Consider the following 25,679-nt stretch of genomic DNA (forward strand, 5'->3'; position numbering starts at 1 on the left):
CACTCGCGCATAGCTCCGGTGCCAAGGGTTCAGGCTTCCAGTTGTCTGCCTCTCACATAGCACCGCAGTGGAAGTGGTGCTGACACATGCGGATGTGTGTGTCTCTCTCTCTCTCACACACACTCTCACACACACTCTCACACACACACCCCTCTGCAGGCTATCACCGCTCTCCTGGCACTGGCACCTGCTGAGCTGGCCCGCAGCCAAACAACTTTAAAGACACCGGTGCAGAGGAACATTTCTTCCCAGCAGATTCCTCTTGCGCAGCCCTCACGACATAGAGGAGCTTCAGCACTGCAATTTACAGTCAGGTGACCTGCTGGTGTTACCCATTCTGCAGTCACCCCTAGTGAATGCCTGCTTATCTCCAAATGCTCAGCCAGGATCCGAACAGCCTTCCTCCAATGAGGAGGAAGCTAGACTGCAGGAGGATTTTTTGCCATATCAAGTGTCTCATCCTCAGATCCCAATTAATAGAGGTCATAGAAACATCACCTCATCCTATTCTCAGGATCCTGCCCTGTGATGTGTAAACCCCTGGATGGCACCATCTATGCCCTTCCCACCACAGTGGCAATATTGTGCCCCATGGGCACCCTATCCTCAAGACCACACTCGCTATGCCACCTCAACCAGGCTCAACACCTGCCCGTTACCGCAAGCTCACGAACCTGCCACTGATGCCAGACAGCACCATCACAAGTGTAGGATCAGGCACAACCTGTCTCTAACTCAGTAGACCCAGTTGTTACGACTGACAAAGCCCTACTTCCTACTTCTTCAGATGACTTTTCTAAATTTCAAGACCTTTTCAAGACAGTGGCCAGTGAACTAAGAATGAATCTGGAGGAGGTTCATGAACAGCAGCATAGTTAACGGACATCCTGCAGCCTTCGCCTTCTTCCGGAATTGTATTGCCAATCGACCCAGCCCTTCTGGAACTTGCCAAAGCCATCTGGCAGACTCCTGCTGCAAGCCTACCTACCTGTAAACGAGCGGACCGCAAGTACTTCATCCCTTCCAAGGGCTCTGAATTCCTTTTCACTCATCCAGCGCCTAATTCGCTGGTGGTAGACGCAGTCAACCGAAAGAACAAACACCATTATCCCCGTTCCAGCCCAGCCGACAAAGACAGTAAGCGTTTAGATCTGCTTGGTCGTAAAGTATACGCATCTTGCACGCTACAATTTTGAATTGCTAATTATACTGCCGTGCTGGCAAAATATGATCACAAAAATTACAACAAATTCATGGACTTTGAGGACATTCCAGAAGAAAAGAAACAATAATTTACTGCTTTAGTCTGAGGGACAAATCATATCACGTACCACTCTTTAAGTGGCCCTCGATGCGGCCAATGCTGCAGCAAGATCCACCGCTACAGCAGTAGTCATGTGCCGAGGTTCGTGGCTCTCCTCCTCCTTCATTTCCTCGAGAGGTCCAGAGTACCATTGAAGACCTTCCATTCGTGGTCCAAACTCTTTGTCTACACAACGAAAGACGTCCTTCGCTCAGTGAAGGATTCAAGGGTAACTCTCTGGTCCTTAAGAATACAAACCCATACGACCAGAAGGCGACAATATAGATACCAATCTTACAAATGTCCATGCTACCCCACATATACCCAGCACTTCCAGAGATCACACGAGCAACAGCAGCAATGCCAGAGACCCGGATACCAGCGTCGCCGCCCCAATTCCACAGCAGCGTCTCAAACCCCTCAGACTAACTAGCAGATTTGAAGTCGAGGGTTTTGAAAACAATGTTCCCACTTCAGCGCTTACACCGCCTGTCCCTATTTTTGGACACAGTCTACGACCATTCTTCCATCAGTGGCAGAACATTACCACTGACAAGTGGGTTTTAGAGGTCGTCACACTTGGCTATTCCATCCCCTTCCTATTCTTGCCTCCTACCTACCCCCTCACCCTACCCGTCCCTCTTTAGGGACCCTCTCACAAGCAACTGCTCCTCCAAGAGGTACAGCATCTCCTTCTATTGGGAGCAGTGGAGCTTGTGCCCAAACGATACAGAGGGAAAGGGTTTTACTCCCATTATTAACAGAAAAGAAAACCAGGGGATGGCAACCGATCCTCGACCTCAGGCAGCTCAACAATTTTATCAAGAAGGAAAAGTTCAGAATGGTTACCCTCACCACCATAATCCCAGCTCTGGAGCAGGGTGATTGATTTTCAGCCCTCGACCTACAGGACACCTATTTTCATGTGACAATACATCCAGCCCACAGATGCTTCCTCCGTTTTACCCTCTGCTCGAAACGCTTTCAGTACAGGGTACTGTCCTTCGGCCTCTCCACTGCCCCCCATGCTTTTTCCAAGCTCCTGGCCATAGTTACTGCCCATCTCAGGAAGCAAAGAGTCATAATATTTCCTTACCTAGACGATTGCTTCCTCAAAGCCTCAACGCTCAACAAAGTGCTTCGATTCACGCAACTCACCGTCGATTGCTTCTTATCCCTTGGCCTGCTAATAAACAAAGACAAATCCACATTAATTCCTACCCAGCACCTGGAGTTCATAGGAGCACACCTCGATTCCCGAACAGGACTGGCATCTCTTCCATCCGATCGCTTCAACACCATAAAGCGGCTGGCGGCAAAACTTTGCAACAGTCCTCAAGTCACCGCTCAAGACTGTTTGCAACTACTAGGTCACGTGGCCTTGTGCACTTTTGTGATCCAAAACGCATGACTCTACATGAGGTGCTTCCAAGCTTGTTTGGCCATGGTTTACAGACCCAATGTGCACGCCCTAAACAAACCTCTATCCATACCTTTCCAAGTCAAAGACTCCCACCTATGGTGGACAGTTTCCTCCAACATCTGCTCTGAAGTCCCCTTTCTCCGGGAGACTCCATCCATCATAATGACTTCTGAATCATCCCTCACAGGCTGGGGTGCTCAGATGTTACATCACACAATCCGGGGCTATGGTCTTCAACTGAAATCTGCCTGCACATAAACTTCCTAGAACTTCAAGCTATAAGCAATGCCTGCCGTTACTTCCTCCTGTTAATCCGGAACCAACATGTATGGATAATGCCAGACAACATTGCCTGCATGTTCTGTGTAAACAGTCAGGGAGGGAGGAGCTCGCTCTCGCTCACTTTGCACAGAAGCCATGAAACTCTGGAACTGGTGCCTTGTGAGCAATATCTGGATATCCGCCGCCTACCTTCCCGAAACTATGAATACCACAGCGGACAAATTAAGCAGACGCTTTCCCTGGGACCATGAATGGGAGATGAACGAGATGATCATCACCAACGTATTCCGCATTTGGGGCTACCCAACCATAGACTTTTTTGCAACTGCGGAGAACACAAAATGCCCCGAATTTTGCTCCAGAGCGGAACTGGTCAAACACTCCCTGGGAGATGCGTTTGATTCCATGACACCAGAACTTACTCTATGCTTTTCCCCTGATCCCGATTCTCCTCAGAGTTCTGACAAAGATAGGAACAGATCATGCCACGGTGATCCTGATTGCCTCATTATGGCCCAGACAACCGTGGTTCCAATTCCTCACCAGAATGTCAACTTGCCCATCAGTTTTGTTGACTCTCAGTCCGAACCTCCTATCGCAGCAACACGGCCGATTTCTACACCCCAGCCTGTCCATGCTTCCCTCAAACTTGGTTCCTACATGGTTCTCCCAAAACTAACTAGCATGCTCTGAGGAAATTCTAAGAGTGCTCCTACATAGCAGAACACAACCTATTCGCACCACCTATCTCCAGAAGTGGAAGTGATTCACACTATGGTGCTCATCTAAACAACTGTCTCCTATGTCTGCACCTCTTCCTCTTATACTCGACTACCTGTTAGACCTCAAACAGTCTGGCCTTTCTTTCAGCTCCATCAAAGTCCACCTAGCTGTTACAACTTTCCACAACAAAATTGATGATACCTCTGTGTTTGCCCATCCGATCACTAAACGTTTTCTCAAAGGACTCCAATCCCTATATCCGGATGTTAGACCTCCTACCCCTCCGTGGGACCTTCACTTAGTATTATCTTGCTTAACTCAACAACCATTTTGAATCCCTAGCCACTTGCTTCCTCTTACACCTTTCTATGAAAACAGCATTCTTAGTGGCAATCACTTCTGCCAGATGGGCAGGAGAAATAGCAGCTCTCATGGCAGACCAGCATATACCCTATTTTTTTTAAGGACAGAGTTACCCTTCGATTACCCCAAATTTCTTCCAAAAATTCTTCCAAATTTCTTCCATTCGTCATTCCACATCAATGAACTGATACATCTGCCGACCTGCTTTTCTAAACCACATGCAAACTCTTTTGAATCCACAGTGCATACCCTAGATGTATGCAGGGCTTTGTCTTTCTATTTGAATAGAACCAAGCCCTTTAAGAATTCTTCTAGATTCTGTCTCCATTGCGGAGTGGTCTAGGGGGACACCTATTTCTACCCAGAGACTTTCAAAATGGGTTTCTGACTGTATCTGACTCTCTTACCAGATACGGAAAGTTACTCCTTCAGCAGACATCAGAACTCACTCCACTAGATTGATGGCTACTTCTGTGGCTTTTCTACGCAAAGTTCCCCTGACTGACATCTGTAAAGCAGCCACTTAGTCTTCTGAACACGCTTTTGTTAAACACTATGCTCTTATTCAGGGCCCTCTCTCAGATACACGATTAGGCAGAGCTGTATTATCTACTGCATTTCTACCCATTTCTACCCAATCCGAAGTCCGTACCTCCTTGAGATACACTGCTTTTAAGTCACCTGGAGTGGAGCACCCACAGGGACATCTCTCTCTCGAAGAGGAGGTTACTCACCCTGTGCAGTAACTGACATTCCTTGAGATGAGTGTCCCTGTGGGCGTCCACTACCTGCTCTCCTCCCCTCTACTTTGGAGTTGGGGTAGCCTCCGTTGCAGAGAAGGAACTGAGGAGACCGGTCGTGCATGCGTACTATTAAGGTACACTTTGGGGGAGGGGGCGGGGGCAAGCTCTGCGCATGCGCAACCGGTACGAGTACTGCTGTAAAAATCTCCGAGCGAAGGCGCAGGGACGCACCAACACCTGGAGTGGAGCACCCACAGGGACAGTCATCTCAAAGAACATCAGTTACTGCACAGGGTGAGTAACCTCCTCTTCCTTTTCTTAAGGAGAGCTGTTTGGTCGTTTGGCAGTTCAAATATTCATTTATGTTTAGGTGATTTTGCCTTTTATTTTAGCTGTGAGGAGTTGGTGATAAATTAATAGGAACACCTTAGGCAGAAACTGAAATTCTAAAGGAAGCAAAAATGAAATTAGTCATGTATTAAATCTACATGCGAGGAAATTCTCATAGATATTAGATATTTAGGTCAGAAGGGACCATTATGATCATCTAGTCTGACCTCCTGCACAACACAGGCCACAGAATTTCACCCACCACTCCTGCGAAAAACCTCACACCTATGTCTGAGCTATTAAAGGCCTCAAATCGTGGTTTAAAGACTTCAAGGAGCAGAGAATCCTCCTGCAAGTGACCCGTGCCCCATGCTACAGAGGAAGGCGAGAAACCTCCGGGGCCTCTTCCAATCTGCCCTGGAGGAAAATTCCTTCCTGACCCCAAATATGGTGATCAGCTAAACCCTGAGCATATGGACAAGATTCACCAGCCAGATACCCAGGAAAGAATTCTATGTAGTAACTCGGATCCCACCCCATGTAATATCCCATCACAGGCCATTGGGCCTATTTATCATGAATATTTAATTACCAAAACCATGTTATCCCATCCTACCATCTCCTCCATAAACTTATCAAGTTTAATCTTAAAGCCAGATAGATCTTTTGCCCCCACTGCTTCCCTTGGAAGTCTATTCCAAAACTTCACTCCTCTGATGGTTAGAAACCTTCATCTAATTTCAAGTCTAAACTTCCTGGTGGCCAATTTATATCCATTTGTTCTTGTGTCCACATTGGTATTGAGCTTAAATAATTCTTCTCCGATATTTATCCCTCTGATATATTTATAGAGAGCAATCATATCTCTCCTCAACCTTCTTTTAGTTAGGCTAAACAAGCCAAGCTCCTTTGAGTCTCCTTTCATAAGACAAGTTTTCCATTCCTCGGATCATCCTAGTAGCCCTTCTCTGTACCTGTTCCAGTTTGAATTCATCCTTCTTAAACATGGGAGACCAGAACTGCACACAGTATTCCAGGTGAGGTTTCAACAGTGCCTTGTATAACGGTACTAAAACCTCCTTACCCGTACTGGAAATACCTCTCCTGGTGCATCCCAAGACTGCATTAGCTTTTTTCACAGCCATATCACATTGGCGGCTCATAGTCATCCTGTGATCAACCAATACTCCGAGGTCCTTCTCCGCCTCCGTTACTTCTAATTGCTGCATCCCCAGCTTATAACTAAAATTCTTGTTATTAATCCCTAAATGCATGACCTTACACTTCTCACTATTAAATTTCATCCTATTACTATTACTCCAGTTTACAAGGTCATCCAGATCCTCCTGTAGGGTATCCCTGTCCTTCTCTAAATTGGCAATACCTCCCAGCTTTGTATCATCCACAAACTTTATTAGCACACTCCCACTTTTTGTGCCCAGGTCAGTAATAAAAAGATTAAATAAGATTGATCCCAAAACCGATCCTTGAGGAACTCCACTGGTAACCTCCCTCCAGCCTGACAGTTCACCTTTCAGTAGGACCCGTTGTAGTCTCCCCTTTAACCAATTCCTTATCCACCTTTCAATTTTCGTATTGATCCTCATCTTTTCCAATTTAACTAATAATTCCCCATGTGGCACGGTATCAAGTGCCTTACTAAAATCTAGGTAAATTAGATCCACTGCATTTCCTTTGTCTAAAAAATCTGTTACTTTCTCAAAGAAGGAGATCAGGTTGGTTTGGCACGATCTACCTTTTGTAAAACCATGTTGTATTTTGTCCCATTTACCGTTGACCTTAATGTCCTTAACTACCTTCTCCTTCAAAATTTTTTCCAAGACCTTGCATACTACAGATGTGAAACTAACAGGCCTATAGTTACCCGGATCACTTTTTTTTCCCCTTTCTTAAAAATAGGAACTATGTTAGCAATTCTCCAATCATACGGTACAACCCCTGAGTTTACAGATTCATTAAAAATTCTTGCTAATGGGCTTGCAATTTCATGTGCCAATTCCTTTAATATTCTTGGATGAAGGTTATCTGGGCGCCCTGATTTAGTCCCATTAAGCTGTTCGAGTTTCACTTCTACCTCAGATATGGTAATATCTACCTCCATATCCTCATTCCCATTTGTCATGCTACCATTACCTCTAGGATCCTAATTCTCCTTAATTATAGGACCACAGAACCCATACCGTCAAACTGTCTCATAGTCTGCTACTTTCTTCATTACTTTCTGGTAGTGAGGTGAATACCTCCCACCATAGATAGATAAGTAGGCTTTACAGAATTGTAATTTTTTACATAATTTTTATGGATAGTGTCAATTCTTTTTAAGCATTTCTTCGATTTTTATCTACTTAATTTAGCATAACTGTAAAAATTTATGGGGAGAATAGACAATCGGGTGGGTTCAAACACTGATGGTAGGCACTGAGATTTTAAAAGTTTTATAACAGTGACAATTTTCAACATCACATATCAAAATATACCAAGTAAATAGTTGTAAATCCAAGCTATAAATTCTCAAGCAGCATTTTTGTTTATCTGTAAATATCAATTATCTATGCCAGGGGTTCTTAAACTTCATTGCACCGTAACCCCCTTCTGACAACAAAAATTACTACATGATCCCAAGAGTGGGGACTGAAGCCTGAGCCCCGCTGCTACAGGCATGGGGTGCAAAGCCAAAGGGCTTCATGGGGGCGGGGGGGGCTGTAACATGAGCCCTACCATCCTGGGCTGCAGCTGAAGCCTGAGCCCTGGGCAGTGGGGCTTGGACTATGCCCCGGGCCCCAGCCAATCTTAACACCAGCCCTGGTGATCCCTTTAAAATGGGGTCGCAACCCACTTTGCGGTTCCGGCCCACAGTTTGAGAACCTCTGATATATGGGAAAAAAAATTTCATTGGTTTGTGTGCATGCGGTGAAATTGACATTTACCAATAAAAATCTAATCCTTCCAAGACTGAGTCTGCAGCCACGTTGGCAGCCTGGGCCTATGTGGCTGCAGAGAAGATGACATATGTCTACTGCTGCAAAAATTTGGTTATCTCAATTGATTCTAATGTAAGCATCTTACATTCCCCATCTCTTTCATGGTATGCAGTAAGAGAAGGGAATAAGGGAAAATGAGCAGGAAAAAGGAACAGAGAAACCAATGTGAATAAATGATGTCCCTTGTTTCATAGCTCAGTGTTTCACATTGTCTTTTGCTGAAATATTGGGAGGTTGTTTCTTGCTGTGGTATTCTGAGGCTCCTTTCCCTGTAGCTTTCATATCCATTCTCAGAATACTACAATACTCAGCCATTTCTGGGCAAGTAAGACTTCATATCATCATCTCAATTTCTCTAGTTTCAATCTCCTAAAGGATTGGAAGTCCTAGAACTGTAGTCTCCATTATAGCATCTCAGAACAGTGGTATAACCTTATTGATAAATGCTGACAGCCAAATTATTTCACATAAAATGGTAGCCTCCCATTTAAAAAAAATAACTTTCAAAGTGCTATTCACAGGTAGGCACACAATCACATCAACAGTTGAGAGCACAAATCTATGCAGGTTTGTAAATGAAACTATACAAATTCAAAGTGCAAAGCTAAGTATTAATATGCTAGTGGGAGGCATATTTGAAGGAGCAGCCTTAGGTTGAAGACTTAAAGAAAAATGTTAAATGTCCTTTTGTAGATATGCAGCAGACATTTTTAAAGTATTTTAACATCCAAGTCATGTGGCACGTTGTTAACATCTGAGACTTGTGGTGTTGCAGCTTATGATCTGAGAAGTTGAGGACTCCCCTTTTACTGAACAGCTTGGTTTCTTTCCCAGTGATTGATCACTCGTGTAGATTTCAGTATGATTGATCTTTTCTTCTGTTTTTCTTTGTACCCTTAATGAGTTAGAAGTACTGCTGAAATGAGATTACTGTGTGTGCTTGTGAATCTGGACCACAGATTATACAGTTACATTGTACAGCTACAGAGCTACTGGAGCTAGTTATATCATTACCATGTTATCTTAATTCATATTTCTTATTGATTGGTCACATTTTGCAGACTTCCTGAAGAGACCCCTGGAAAACTATGTGAAAAAGTTAAAAGTACCAGTTTATGTGATTCGAATGGAGCAACGTTCTGGATTGATCAGAGCCAGGTTGAAGGGGGCTGCTGCTTCCAAAGGCCAGGTCATCACCTTCTTAGATGCTCATTGTGAATGTACAGTAGGATGGCTTGAACCTCTGTTGGCACGAATCAAAGTTGACAGGTAATTATCAATTTATTTGTTAATGTTCTACTTTTGTAAAGGTTAGTAAGGAATACTTTTACTGCAGATTTAACTTAGTTTATCAGCTTCAGCTGAACATATTGTTTAACCTGCTTTGAAGTAGTGAATTAATTTTGTAATTTCCCAGAATTTCACAAATGTGTGATTAAAACTAGTGTTCATATGAAATGCTAATACGGGGGAGCTTTTAAAAAGCAAAACTTGCTGTTAAATTTAACTTACATTCAAATGTAAGTTACATGTCCTGACTAAGCCTTGGTCAGTATGACTGCATCACTCAGGTTTGGAAAATGCACACACCTGAGCGACGCAATTATACCGACCGAACTCCTGATGTCAGTATAACTGCATTGCTCAGTTCTCTCCCATCAGTATAGGTAGTGTCTTCACTAAGCAATGCAATGTGCACCACTGCAAGCCCTGAATTAAATACTCACCCAGTCTAGTGAAAGAAACATAATAAAACTGAGAGTAACGTTCTGGAGCTCCTTCGCCTGCACCCACCTTCTCACCCACCTGGAAGAACAGCCTATGGGGAAGTTCTAAAAGATCATTCTGGTCACAACCTAACAAAAAGATGAGTGAGGGAGAGTGGTGTAGATACCTATATGAGCAAGATGTTGGTAGTGGGCTTTCCCAATTGCTGGAAACAATTTAGTTTGAGAACTAAAGTTGTAAGAACAATTCACTATTACACTCCTATATGTTATAACAGCTCTCCTATCAAAACTCAATATTTTAAATGGTAATTAAAATGTTGAAGTTATACTTTATTGTTCTGGAGGTATAGTTTGGAAGTGAGAGGAGAGCCAGGTTTTTAAAAAAAATGTTAACCTTCAAAGAATATACATATTAAAGGGATAGTAAGAAAAGATGAGCATTGTCTTGATTCAGATCTGGTAGTATTTCATAATATAGTTTGCTCATTAGACTAGTTACCAAGCGTAGCATAATCTCTCAAGTCATCTGGTGTCCTCTTGTTCGTCAATATCTTTTTTCAGAAAACACAAACACTTACACATAGCAAATATATTTATTAGGTAACTTTAGATTTCCCTGCTTTATTTACTATAAAGGACCATCAGAACCTTGAACTCGTGATAAACCAACTGGTTTCAAAAATTTAGTCAGTTCCACAGTTTTGGGGTTCTCATGGTTCCTTTGTATATATAAAGGCTATATTTAAAGTTATAAATCACCTGTGAATGAGTACTATACTGTAAAATAAGACAAGAACAAATGAATATAAACTCGCCATGAACAAATCCAGGGTGGAAATTTAAAAAGTTTCTAAGAATCAGTGAGGTGAGGTTCTGGAACAGCCTCTCAATAAGAATTGTGGGGACAAACAATGTAATTAGTTTTAAGAGCGCTGGGCAAACTTATGAGTGCAATTGTATGATGGGGTAGCATGGAATGGTAGGGGACAGAGCTCAACAGCCCTGCGGCTCTCTTCCAGTTTGTCTTAAGTTCCTAAAGCTCATGTGTCAGGATTTCAGCTGGCCACTAACAGGTCAGGAAGGGATTTTTTTTTCCCTTTACAATGTGTTCTTGGAGGTTTTTTATCTCCTTCTGAAGTATTGGGATGGCTACTGCTGGAGATGGGACAGTAACCAGAGTTGGCTAGGCCTCTGAGCATGCAGCCCGCGGGGTTCTTCCCTACGACCCACCAAGCTCCCCGCAGCCCCCCATCCCCTCCCCAGCATGCCGTGTCCCCAGCCTACCTCTAGGCCAGGGGTGAGCGAACTCCGGCCCCTTAGGGCTTTGGATCCGACCCTCGGATTTGCAAACTCCGTGGGGCTCACAGCACCATGGAAGTAGCAGGCGCCGCTTCCCTGCGACCCCGGGGGGCAGGGGGAGCAGAGAACTCAGTGAGCTGTTCTTGCCTATGGTTACCTCCCCTGAAGCTCCCATTGGCCGGGAACGGGGAACCGCGGCCAATGTGAGCTTTGGGGGAGGTACCCACAGGCAAGAACAGCTCATGGAGTTCTCTGCTCCCTCTCCCTCCGGGGTCGCAGGGACAGGGTGCTCACCACTTCCCAGAGCAGAGTGGCACGGGGCTGTGGCCAGGGCAGGCAGGGAGCCTAATCTGGCCCCAGTGCGCACCCCTGCCATCCCGGAGCCGCTCAAGGTAAGCGGCGCCAGGCCGGAATCCAGACCTCTCCTGCCCCCCACACCCCAACTCCCTGCCCTGAGCCCCCTGCCTGTACCCCAACCCCCTGCCACACCCCGCACTCCTCCTGCACCCCAACTCCCTGCCCTGAGCCCCCTGCTGCACCCCACGGGCAGGGGCGGGGGTGGAGTGGGGGGCAGGGGCAGCGGGGGGGGCAGATGATGTGGCCCTCCTGGTGATTAGAGTTTGAGACCCCTGTTCTAGTCTGTTGTGTGTTATAATACTTTGATCTCATTTCCATTGTTGGAATGTGTGATTGTGTGAGTGACGTGTGGTGTTGGTGGCCTGTGATATACAGGAGTTCAGACTAGATCAGTGGGGGCAACCTCCGGCACACGGGCCGCACATGGCCCATCAGGGTAATCCACTGGCAGGCCACCAGACAGTTTATTTACATTTGCCCAGCCACCTGCAGTTCCCAGTGCCCGTGGTTCATCGTTCCCGGCCAATGGGAGCTGCGGGAAGCAGCAGCCAGCATGTCCCTGTGGCCCGCACCGCTTCCCTCAGCTCCCATTAGCCAGGAATGATGAATCAAGGGTACTAGGAACTGCGGGTGGCTGGGCAAATGTAAACTGTCTGGTGGCCTGTTAGTGGATTACCCTGACGAGTCGCAGGTTGCCCACCATTGGACTAGATTATCTAGTGGTCCCTTCTGGCCTAAAACTCTATGACCTGGTCTTTGGGAAACTGTTTTCTAAAGTTATGATGATTATTTGAGCTACACTCATCTATATTGTAGTTGGAAATTGAGAAACTGGCTACTTTCTGCTGATACTTTTTTTCTGGTACATGCTATTAAGGCACACAAAACATTCTGCTAGTGTGAAAGAATTTCAGTTTGGTCGGGGGAGCAAAGAAAAGATGCAGGACTTATAAGGATGCTTTATGAAACGTCCTTTGTATATGTTAGTTCCATGCAGTACCCCTGCAGTTGTGGGGGCAGTTTATTAAAATAACCAGCCTAAATAATTTCTTGTGTGCTAGTGATGCAGATTTCAGTTTTGTGTTTAAAATAAACCTGGCTGGAGTAAATTACTGAGAGATAAATTTAACATCTAAATTATCAATACAAAAATGTGGTGCATTAACAACAATTTGCAAGAAATGAAGTTTTGTTGGGAACTCTATTGAGAGGAAATTACAGTATTTTACCCTTGAAGTCATTATTAAGTAATGTTTTTTCTTGTGAGATTATCATTGGATAAATAGTGGTGCAGGTTGCACCACAGAAAGGCACCTTCGAATCATATCTTGATGTGACTTTCCAAGAAAGGTAATGTGACCACAGAGAGTTGTCAGAATGCATTTCCAAGAGTGTTAAGCAGATTACGATCTCAGAATTCACCTTCTAAAGAATAGGACAAAGGACGAGTGGTTTCTTCCTATTGAAGATCTCTACATGACATCAGTGTATTTGTTAATCAGAGTTGCTTCATTACATCCATTTGTCGATGTTATCTGAGTATTCCCCCAGAGCAAAGACCAAATTTTTACTTCAAAATGTCAGATATCTTGAGCATACGTCTAGGGACCAAAAAGTTTTAGAATCCTGGGTCACTGTGTGGCATTGGAAAGTCCTTATCACTTTACGCCTTAGTTTTCTTATGTGCAAGATGAGGATAATTACTCCTTATTGATTACTCCAGGAGTGTTTTGAGGAACGATAAGTTAATGTTTGTTTAGTTCTTTGAAGACGTAAAGCACTGTTAATGTTAAGTACAGTAGTAATAATAAAAATTAAGCCATTACCAAAACCAGGACAAATGTGCACTCTCCCTGGTAGGCAAATACCATTACAAATGGAATAGTAAAAACTCTTTTAATTTAGTAAAATGCCCATGCTTCCTGGCTAAAGGCTTCATGTTTACTGTAAGTTTGAAGGGATGCTTGTTCTATACAGTAGGTAAGAGACAAAAGACACAGCAGTTGGTCACTTTTACTAATAGGTTTTGGCACTTCTCTCTTCAGGAGAACAGTAGTGTGTCCTATCATTGATGTAATCAGTGATGACACCTTTGAATATATGGCAGGCTCTGATATGACCTATGGCGGATTCAACTGGAAGTTAAATTTCCGCTGGTATCCTGTTCCTCAGAGAGAAATGGACAGAAGGAAAGGTGATCGGACCCTTCCTGTCAGGTAAGGGGAATTGATTTTATTAGTTTAAGTATCAAATACCTAAAATAATTCCTTATTATTTTGTGGTCTCCTTTCCAGATTAGTTTTTACATACGGTAGAACCTCAGAGTTACAGACACCACAGGAATGGAGGTTGTTTGTAACTCTGAAATGTTCCAGAGTAGCAGCCGTATTAGTCTGTATCCGCAAAAAGAAAAGGAGGACTTGTGGCACCTTAGAGACTAACAAATTTATTAGAGCATAAGCTTTCATGAGCTTATGCTCAGATAAATTTGTTAGTCTCTAAGGTGCCACAAGTCGTCCTTCTTTTTTCTGAAATGTTCGTAATTCTGAACAAAACTCAGCTCCAGCAGTTCACGCTCTGGGTCAGATTCCAGAGGCAGCTAGGCAACTTCCTTGTGGGGCAGCTTCTTTCCTTGGCCCACGCAAGCTTGTGTTTCCCTCTTGGTTAGGGGTGGGGATGGGGTGAAAACAGCACCCACAGCCTACAGGAAAGCAGCATAGACCCCAGTGCTACATCTGCTCTGGCTACCTTGGGCTGGCAGTAGCGGTTGATAGCTTTGTCCGCGAATCTCAGCGTCTTCACTTTCTAGCTGTAAGTCGGGGTGAGGGTGGTGACAGGCAGCCCAGATGTGACCACCTTTAAGAACCAATACACAATATAGTATTTGCTGCTGCTTTTTTTTTTTTTTTTGTGGGCGGGGTGGGGGGGGTGGGGAGATCTCTTCTGCTGTCTAATTGGTTACTTCCGGTTTCATATGGTGTCTGGTTGCCACTCTATAACTCTGGTGTTCGTATCTTTGAGGTTCTACTCTCCAATAATTAGCGAGGTATGGTTTATCAGCAGTTTGGCATGTTTAGAGTAATAGTATAGTATGAAGGCTGTATTGTGATGAGGAGATCTTGCTGAATGTGTTTTTAGATTAAACTAATAATGAAGGAAAAAACAGATTTCTTATAACTTTATTTTAAAACCTACCTAATGATTTATCAGTTTTAATAATCGAGAGTTTAAATGAACAAATGAGATCCCCACATACTTCGTGAATAACGTATAGTTTTTTACTGATGTTTGCCTTTTTCTTTTCTTTTCTTTCTATCTTTTATTCTAGGAGAGGAAACATTTATGATTCAGTGATGTGACAGTTATACATTGATTTTATTTGTAATGAGATCTCTTTTTATTTAGATCGGGGAAGGTGATTGATTTTAGTGGTTTAAATTAAACATGAATACACTCAGGTTGTCTGTAGATCTCACCGTCTTGCCTGTATAGTACTTACTCTTGTAGTATCTACTTGTATTTTTACAGTCAGTGGCTCCGTTTTGAATTAAAACATGTCAGATACTACTGACAATAGATATGTGGAGGTAGCTGTTATCTTCTGTTCCATTATGAAGATTCAGAAACTTAAGAGCTCCTTTCCAGGGCTTGATTTTTTTTAGGAATCTATATAAGTGTTGTGCGTGATGTATCTAGCTGTTTTGCATGCAATTGCTTGCAAAGTTTATTGCACCTACACTTAACTGCAGGTGCACAGTTGCTATTTGTAAAAACTTAGTTCAAACCATTTCTGAATACATGAAATTGCTGATAGAAGTCATATGAAAGCATGCTGTCAATTTAATAGTCAAAGTCAAAGTACCCTACATACATACGAGATAAGAACACTGATTTTGTCATTAAAAAGCAAGTACATAATTGAAGTTTAGGAGATTTTGCAAATTGGTTAAGAAATAACTAGCACCCTTTTTTGAGAGACTTTTTAGTATCTGAAAAAGGGGTTGTAATGGAGCTCTATATGTATCCCTGATTACAGTGTTTGTTTCTGTGAACACTGTAATATATTGAAAGTAATCATGGCCAACAGTACTTGGACTGTGGTGCTTTCTTCTTGAGGAATGGTCTAAAGAAAACATGTTTTTTCTTCAGGAAATTAATGCCTTTTGTAAGGTACCAGCCTTGGAGATAGAAGATTTCTATCTATCCTATGGGCATTAGCAGCTTATCATCCACTTCCTGTGTCCTGACCTATAAAGAGTAGTTTTAGGGAGGAAAGACTGACGTAAGCACTGGACCTCTTAAGTTGTCCCTCTGCTGAAACTCGCCAACATAGCGCTAATTCAGATGTCAGGTGGACATTTATTGACTAGGAACTAGATTAAAAATGCTAACTGAGTTTCACAGGCCACTACACCATTAGTTGGCAACAACTTTCAGTCATTGCAAACTGAGAGCTGCTTGAACAGTTGATGTGGAAGTGAAAGGCTTTGTATCACACCATTAATCTCATAGGCCATCTAGTCCTCCAGGAAATGGTTTAGTTACAGTGCAATAAGATACAGGTATGAAATAAAATTAAGAAAAACAAAAGATTTGAAGGAAAAAGGCAAAGAATAAAAAGTAAACTAAGTAAAAAACCCAAAGATGCTTAAATGGTATGGAAAAGATGTGGTTTATACCTTTCTTTACATGTGTATTCAAAATGTCCAGTATTCTGCCTTTAAAGTGCCTTTACATATTTGTCTTCTTTCAGGACACCCACAATGGCAGGAGGCCTTTTTTCAATAGACAGGGATTACTTTCAGGAAATTGGAACATATGATGCTGGAATGGATATTTGGGGAGGAGAAAACCTAGAAATTTCTTTCAGGGTAAGCAGCAATTCCATTTGGTTCAGTGCTTTACTTCTCAATTTAGGACAGTTTAAGTTGTAAAAATGGTAACCTGTTGCGGTCCTTGTACCTTTATTATCCAAGCACAGATAGCAACTTAATTTTTGTGTAATTTCTGGTACGAACCATTGAAAGTGCTATATTGTCAGAAAAGGAAAATGTCAAGTTTGCAGTCTACAGAGCCGTGAGACAAAAATGTTAGGACATAGAATTTTCATTTAAAGAAAAATAAGCGTTTCAAAAATCAGCTAACATTTGCCTGTTTAGAAGTTCTGTTAGAGTAGCATCTTGGAGAGACATAAGCTAAGCTGACATCAGTGATGTGTGGCTTAACCTTCCAATAAAAGCTCGTATTTCTGTTATGAACCCTCTTTCAGTCATTTACAACTTAGTGGTTGTATCCTTTTATGGATGTGGGATCTACCTAGTATTGTCCATATTTCTGAAATACATTCCATGTTGGGTGACTACCAAATGATAGGTTTCAGAGTAACAGCCGTGTTAGTCTGTATTCGCAAAAAGAAATGGAGTACTTGTGGCACCTTAGAGACTAACCAATTTATTTGAGCATGAGCTTTCGTGAGCTACAGCTCACTTCATCAGATGCATACCGTGGAAACTGCAGCAGACTTTATATATACACAGAGAATATGAAACAATACCTCCTCCCACCCCACTGTCCTGCTGGTAATAGCTTATCTAAAGTAATCGTCAGGTTAGGCCATTTCCAGCACAAATCCAGGTTTTCTCACCCTCCACCCCCCCCACACAAATTCACTCTCCTGCTGGTGATAGCCCATCCAAAGTGACAACTCTTTACACAATGTGCATGATAATGAAGTTAGGCCATTTCCTGCACAAATCCAGGTTCTCTCACTCCCTCACCCCCCTCCAAAAACCCACCCCCATACACACACAGACTCACTCTCCTGCTGGTAATAGCTCGTCCAAACTGACCACTCTCCAAGTTTAAATCCAAGTTAAACCAGAACATCTGGGGGGGGAGGTAGGAAAAAACAAGAGGAAATAGGCTACCTTGCATAATGACTTAGCCACTCCCAGTCTCTATTTAAGCCTAAATTAATAGTATCCAATTTGCAAATGAATTCCAATTCAGCAGTTTCTCGCTGGAGTCTGGATTTGAAGTTTTTTTGTTTTAAGATAGCGACCTTCATGTCTGTGATTGCGTGACCAGAGAGATTGAAGTGTTCTCCGACTGGTTTATGAATGTTATAATTCTTGACATCTGATTTGTGTCCATTTATTCTTTTACGTAGAGACTGTCCAGTTTGACCAATGTACATGGCAGAGGGGCATTGCTGGCACATGATGGCATAAATCACATTGGTGGATGTGCAGGTGAACGAGCCTCTGATAGTGTGGCTGATGTGATTAGGCCCTGTGATGGTGTCCCCTGAATAGATATGTGGGCACAATTGGCAACGGGCTTTGTTGCAAGGATAAGTTCCTGGGTTAGTGGTTCTGTTGTGTGGTATGTGGTTGTTGGTGAGTATTTGCTTCAGGTTGCGGGGCTGTCTGTAGGCAAGGACTGGCCTGTCTCCCAAGATTTGTGAGAGTGTTGGGTCATCCTTTAGGATAGGTTGTAGATCCTTAATAATGCGTTGGAGGGGTTTTAGTTGGGGGCTGAAGGTGACGGCTAGTGGCGTTCTGTTATTTTCTTTGTTAGGCCTGTCCTGTAGTAGGTAACTTCTGGGAACTCTTCTGGCTCTATCAATCTGTTTCTTTACTTCCGCAGGTGGGTACTGTAGTTGTAAGAAAGCTTGACAGAGATCTTGTAGGTGTTTGTCTCTGTCTGAGGGGTTGGAGCAAATGCGGTTGTATCGCAGAGCTTGGCTGTAGACGATGGATCGTGTGGTGTGGTCAGGGTGAAAGCTGGAGGCATGCAGGTAGGAATAGCGGTCAGTAGGTTTCCGGTATAGGGTGGTGTTTATGTGACCATTGTTTATTAGCACTGTAGTGTCCAGGAAGTGGATCTCTTGTGTGGACTGGACCAGGCTGAGGTTGATGGTGGGATGGAAATTGTTGAAATCATGGTGGAATTCCTCAAGGGCTTCTTTTTCCACCATGATTTCAACAATTTCCATCCCACCATCAACCTCAGCCTGGTCCAGTCCACACAAGAGATCCACTTCCTGGACACTACAGTGCTAATAAACAATGGTCACATAAACACCACCCTATACCGGAAACCTACTGACCGCTATTCCTACCTGCATGCCTCCAGCTTTCACCCTGACCACACCACACGATCCATCGTCTACAGCCAAGCTCTGCGATACAACCGCATTTGCTCCAACCCCTCAGACAGAGACAAACACCTACAAGATCTCTGTCAAGCTTTCTTACAACTACAGTACCCACCTGCGGAAGTAAAGAAACAGATTGATAGAGCCAGAAGAGTTCCCAGAAGTTACCTACTACAGGACAGGCCTAACAAAGAAAATAACAGAACGCCACTAGCCGTCACCTTCAGCCCCCAACTAAAACCCCTCCAACGCATTATTAAGGATCTACAACCTATCCTAAAGGATGACCCAACACTCTCACAAATCTTGGGAGACAGGCCAGTCCTTGCCTACAGACAGCCCCGCAACCTGAAGCAAATACTCACCAACAACCACATACCACACAACAGAACCACTAACCCAGGAACTTATCCTTGCAACAAAGCCCGTTGCCAATTGTGCCCACATATCTATTCAGGGGACACCATCACAGGGCCTAATAACATCAGCCACACTATCAGAGGCTCGTTCACCTGCACATCCACCAATGTGATTTATGCCATCATGTGCCAGCAATGCCCCTCTGCCATGTACATTGGTCAAACTGGACAGTCTCTACGTAAAAGAATAAATGGACACAAATCAGATGTCAAGAATTATAACATTCATAAACCAGTCGGAGAACACTTCAATCTCTCTGGTCACGCAATCACAGACATGAAGGTCGCTATCTTAAAACAAAAAAACTTCAAATCCAGACTCCAGCGAGAAACTGCTGAATTGGAATTCATTTGCAAATTGGATACTATTAATTTAGGCTTAAATAGAGACTGGGAGTGGCTAAGTCATTATGCAAGGTAGCCTATTTCCTCTTGTTTTTTCCTACCCCCTCCCCCCAGATGTTCTGGTTTAACTTGGATTTAAACTTGGAGAGTGGTCAGTTTGGATGAGCTATTACCAGCAGGAGAGTGAGTCTGTGTGTGTATGGGGGTGGGTTTTTGGAGGGGGGTGAGGGAGTGAGAGAACCTGGATTTGTGCAGGAAATGGCCTAACTTCATTATCATGCACATTGTGTAAAGAGTTGTCACTTTGGATGGGCTATCACCAGCAGGAGAGTGAATTTGTGTGGGGGGGTGGAGGGTGAGAAAACCTGGATTTGTGCTGGAAATGGCCTAACCTGACGATTACTTTAGATAAGCTATTACCAGCAGGACAGTGGGGTGGGAGGAGGTATTGTTTCATATTCTCTGTGTATATATAAAGTCTGCTGCAGTTTCCACGGTATGCATCTGATGAAGTGAGCTGTAGCTCACGAAAGCTCATGCTCAAATAAATTGGTTAGTCTCTAAGGTGCCACAAGTACTCCATTTCTTTTTACCAAATGATAATGTTCATCATTCCCTTCTTTGCTTTCAGGCAGAGTGTATGGGGGTTACTGCTATTATAGCTAAGTTAAACACATCAACAAGAATTTTAAGCTGCTATCTTTTGGGGCTCAGAGTAAAATTGAAAAGGTCTTCCAGACTAAGTTCACATAATCTTATCGAGAACAAAAACTTCTGGATCTTGTTACATTTTACAAAGAAATCTAGTAATAAAAACAAGGTGGATTGATTGATTGATTTTAAATCAGCAAGCAAGAAACTCGATTTTAAAAAATCAATTTTAAACTTGTTTTGCATTTGTACATTTTTTTCTTTACAAAAGGTTAATTCTCATTGGTTGGCAACCATTAAAACATGTTAATTTGCAGCCAAATGTAACTTACTCTAAATTTGGTACTTCTCTTTTCGAAGTAGGATGATGTACTTTATCTCTTCACATTTATTTAATTATATCTTAATATATTATTTATTCAAATTCTTAATTTTTACTTTTTTGTTAGGTTAGAAAAGGCTGAATGACCTTTCTTATTTACTAGCTTAATTTTTTACTTGTGATTTGTGTCAAGCTGCATTAGGACAGAGTTCGGAATTCAATTAAAAATATACAAAACCCAGCATTTTAAAATTATTAGTTAAATAAAACTACCTTGATTGTGATGGATGCATAAGGAAAAGTTTCTCAAAACATGCTTTGCATTTAAAACTGATTTATAAAACAAAGGAAGTATTATCTGTAGTTAGGAAACTGAACTGATTTGTTTCTGGTCGTCATGTATTTCAGGATTTTAGAACTAGTGGATTTCATCCTCTCAACACTTTCCCTCTCCCCCTCCTCCCAATAGATTTGAAGGGGAAAACAAGCTTTTCTGCTTTTTCAACTCCCAATCTGTTTCTCAACTTTGTATGAACTAATCATTGAACTGAACTAGTTGAATAAATTTAAAATGAAGAAAATATTGTCTCTGCATCTGGAGAAGGTTATTGCTGTCAAAAGCTGGTTTAGCACTTCAGTAAAATCTAGTTTCAGGTGTTAAGCCAGTTCATTTCACCAGTTCAGTGTGGCTTGACTTTCTTTAAATCTTCAGCAGGAAACGTGTACTGCTTGAATATTTTATTTAATTTAAATTATTTTAATAGATATTAGTGAATTTAGGTCTTAGCATAGGTTGTCATAATTTCACATTTAATTAGGTTTATTTAAAAAAAATGTACTTCAGTAAAACAAAAATCCAGTTTAAATTTTTAAAAAATCTGATTTTTTTTATCCACCATGAATAGGAACTTTTTAGACAAAGTAACACTTTTGCTGCTTCCATTTTTCTCTTTTTTGCTTCACTCGCTGAGCCCTACCATTCATCTCTAGCAGTCCATGACTGGCATCTCAGTGCTGTTGTGCCTGATGTCACTCAGTCTGCCCCCAGCCGCCTCTTAAATTCTCTTCTAGTGAGCAGGACACGAACATTTTTACTTGACTTTTGGGCAATAGAATTTTTTCCAGCTCGAAAAGACATTAGGTACAAAAACTCTTTAAAAATCACCTTAATTGTGACCACTGTGAATTATGCAATGACTGTTCTGTCCTTTTCAGATTTGGCAGTGTGGGGGCACTTTGGAAATTGTAACCTGTTCACATGTTGGACATGTGTTCCGAAAAGCCACTCCTTATACTTTTCCAGGAGGCACAGGACAGATTATCAACAAAAATAACAGACGGCTTGCAGAAGTCTGGATGGATGAGTTCAAGAATTTCTTTTACATCATTTCCCCAGGTGAGCAGTCTTTAGTGTGAAATAATTCCATTCAAGGTAGAAGATATGAGTGTATTTAAAAGGAAAAATAAGTACTTCTCAATAAAAAGGCTGGTAATTCTGGAGGAACGGCCTTCCAGTAAAATAAAGATCACTTAAAACAATTTCTGTTAAAGGAATGGTCTTATTTAAAAAAAAAAACATTTTCTGTTATCCAATCGAACAGATGCAGGTGTGCCCTGAAGTCCTTTTTACATGCATATGTGAAAGTTAAGAATGAGCTTCAAGTGCACAAAAATAGAAGTGCAATGGAAAGTTCACTTGTGAAAGCAGAGTGCTGGAAGTGTAGCCGGAAGTCCAAATACATCATCTTATATCGTGAAGTACGGCCCCTGGCTGCTCTCTCCGTATAACTTCAGGTTGAGTAGGGTAGATATGATCAGCTGAAATTCATTGCTGATTAATCAAATAAGCAATTTCCTTTCATCTATCAAGAAAGATAAAAAGCAGTCAATTTTATACTTTAGGTAAATGTATGGGAATATATATTTGTGGAAACTAGGCATCTCCTTCGACTCCTTCAAATTACTGTTGTGGCCTTCAGAATTATAAATGTTTTACATTCCTGTCTTAAAGGGATAACTGTTAATTCCAAAGAAAACATTCATTTTAAGTCTTTCAGATGAATACTTTTAAAATAAATTAACCTTACAAAGTTACAGTATTTGTGAATTGACATTATGTATACAGTGGATTTCTGGTGCTTTATTTGTAAAAGTAGTTTCCATTTTCTTCTTCTCGGGAGAAACTTGATCAGTTTGCCTGTAATCAAAAACTTCTTTTTAATAAAGTAGACTGGTATGCTTTTAGTCAATGACCTTCTTTTGTTAAATGAAGTTAATGCTGAGTTACCAGCCTCTTTTAATTTATTTTTATATTTTAACTTTTTCTCGTGTTTCTTAATGTATTCCTTCCTCCCTCTTATCTTAATTCCCCTCAACTTTTCTGCTTTCTTTCTCTGTATGTAGCAGCTCTTCCACTGATGCTTAAGATCTGGCCCACAAGAAATCAGCAACAAGGTTGAGGGTGAGGATTCCTGGGGAGAAGCAGACTTGGCTCCCAGAAGAGCACCAGTCGGCCATGAAATCGGCTTTAATTAGTTCCCCGTTATCTGTTCCTCTGAACCCCACTATCCAGTTCCTGTTTTTCTGTGATTTTCTATCTAGGGCCTAGTAGGAGGACAATAGAATTGAGCATTCAAGCTGTTCTCATAGTCCTACAGTTAACTCTCAATTTGCAATTTACCACCTGGGAATACATAGTTCATCTGTAATGGTAATGGGCAATTACTAGTTTTCAAATTGGGGACTTGATTTGGAGGCCCAACAGAGACTGGAGAACTAATAACAAATGTGAGCATGATGAGTACAGAAAGCGAAGCCAGTAGGAGCCTTTTCTAAGGTAAAGAGAATAGGAATGCCAGCCAGCCAGGAATGCTACCTATTGGAGGCTATGATAAGAGATTAGGATTAGGGAGATAGTATTGTGGAGGTCACAAGGAGTGAGGGAAGGATTAGTTGTTGGGATGAAGGGGTTTTGGAAAGCTTCAGGTATCCAAAATTTGCTTCCTTGTTTTAATCAATCTTCTCCAGCTTTCAGTCACAAAGGTCCACTTATTCATAAAATAACACAAAATAGGACATATTCAATTTACCAGTATGTACACTGTGATTTCTGACCTCTGAGTGCTTACAAGGATGCCAGTCTCTCAGGTGAGAATCTCATCTGAACCAACACATTACCCATGGAAAAGATAGGCTATGTCAGAAGTTACTAAATGTATTAATCTGCTAGTTTAAAAGATTAGTACTATGCATTACCTTCCATTACCAGTAACTTACGTAAGCCAGCAGGGTAGAAAAAATAACTCACTAAATGCAGAAGCTCTGCAGATTTTATTCTGGAGGAAATGTGCCTAAACTCAAGGGATGTTCTTCAAAAGGGCCCATAAATCAGAGAGCTGACTAGCTGAGCCACCAAACTGCAAACTAAGAATGGACTTTGAACAGAAAAAAGTTTTTCAAATCATCTTAATTTCATCAGACACTTCTGCCTGGATCTGTTCATATCCAGCAAGGACAGGAAAGCCAGAAAATTCTTCACAAGGGAGATGAACCCAAAGCTCCTGAAAATAGCATTGCCCTGCTACGTTGCTCACCCAGCAAACTACTGCACACTTTTTTCTTCCAGTTCTGGGAAAAGTAATGGAGAATAGTGAAAGCTAAGAAGGAACAATAATTCTAATAGCTCCAAACATGCTAGAAGGATTTTGCTAGTCACTGCTGAAGTCCTGATAGAACTAGTACGAAGGCTTTCATTCATATTTACAGACCAGCTTTACTTTCTCAGGGGTTTCTCAGTCACACAAATCCAAGCCAGCTTAGTTTCAAAGTGAAAATCCTAGCCAAAATTTGGCTACTCAGCTGTGGTAATAAGAGTGTTGTTAGAATCAGTTGGCCCATCCACCAGCCTGCTCAAAATCTCAATGAGGTCCTTCTGTTGGTACAAATATGAAAAGATCCATCCCAGAATACACAAGTTCCACTATCCTGGACTTTTTTATATGAATAATTTGACATGGCTTTTGAACTCTGCCATTTCTTCACTCTGTCACTGTACATTCTTCTAAATCTGATATTTTTTGGTATGCAGTTTCTTCAGAGCAACTTATTTGGTCAAATTAACCACCAAAAGCATTTTTCAATCATGGCGCTTACGCTGAGCTTTTCTATTCTTGACTTCTCATCCTTTTGAAGCAACAATCACCTTGTCTTTATACCTATTATCAATTAAAAACCTGTTTTCTTGTGCCATTACCATAGTGAGGAGTATCTGAGAGACACTCTTTGCAGACACAAGTCTTATACTGCATATTTCATGATGACAGAGTAATCTGCACATTTGAATCTTTTATAACTCAGGCAAACATACTGTTCCATATCTTACAGGGGGCTGTCTTCTCCTTCTACCCAAATGTAAAGAACCAAAAGAAAATATTACAGCACAGTCTGCAGAGCAATGAAGATAAATCTTTAAATTCACTGATTCCATTAAAAAAAAAAATCATGCCTTTCCACCAAAGATGCCTTTGAAACAGGATGTTCATGGCATCAGTAGCTAGATAGATCAAATGTTAACAGTGCAGATATCACATCAGGTGTACAAGTCTGAGAGGGAATCAAAGCCTTGAACGGCAACTTATTGGGCTGAAAGATCACCATGTATCTCAAAAGAAATCAGTAGGCCAGCAGTATGGTCCTTTCAGCACTTTCATCGAGTATTACAAAGCTTGGTCTGTTCTTCTCTGTAGATGCTTCATTTAGCAGAAGATATTTCATTTGGTGGTTCCTGAATAATCATTGTTTCAGATGGAGAAGAGGGAAATCCTTTATCTGACTTCTGATTCCTGTCTTTACTGTCCCTCCACACTATTCTTCTTACGTCTTGCTTTTTCTCATTAGTGATGGACTAGTGAGAGGTCAGGAGTCAGAACAGAAAATCTGTTACCTGACCCAATGCACTCAGGGTAAGAGGAAATTATTAATTAATTTCTGGGTATTTCTACAGCTTAGAAAATACTCATCTAGCCTTCCCCCAGAGGCCTGGTCACAAATCTGGACTGCTTGATGATGGTACAGCATATTAGTAGAATGGGGGAGAAGTTAGACCCAGAGAGGAAATCAAGTGACACATTTTCCATGGCCTCTGTTCATTTAGTTTTAGGAAAGCATTGCCTATTCCAAATAAGGATCAGTATAAAAAATAATATAGACACTATAGTTACATGTGATTT

At 42.0% G+C, this 25,679-nt stretch overlaps 1 protein-coding gene across 3 annotated transcripts in view; it reads left to right on the forward strand.

The window, feature by feature from the left end:
* GALNT1 (polypeptide N-acetylgalactosaminyltransferase 1) overlaps positions 1-25,679 on the forward strand; it is a 198,710-nt gene that overhangs the window by 126,027 nt on the left and 47,004 nt on the right. For all 3 annotated transcript variants that reach the window (XM_077810928.1, XM_077810927.1, XM_077810929.1), the window contains 4 exons: positions 9,231-9,438; positions 13,601-13,771; positions 16,309-16,426; positions 21,667-21,847. In XM_077810928.1, coding sequence (XP_077667054.1) covers positions 9,231-9,438; positions 13,601-13,771; positions 16,309-16,426; positions 21,667-21,847 — 678 coding nt within the window. The remainder of the gene's footprint in view (positions 1-9,230; positions 9,439-13,600; positions 13,772-16,308; positions 16,427-21,666; positions 21,848-25,679) is intronic.

Source organism: Eretmochelys imbricata, chromosome 2 (assembly GCF_965152235.1).
Source record: "Eretmochelys imbricata isolate rEreImb1 chromosome 2, rEreImb1.hap1, whole genome shotgun sequence".
In the NCBI taxonomy this organism is placed as follows: Eukaryota; Metazoa; Chordata; order Testudines; family Cheloniidae; genus Eretmochelys; species Eretmochelys imbricata.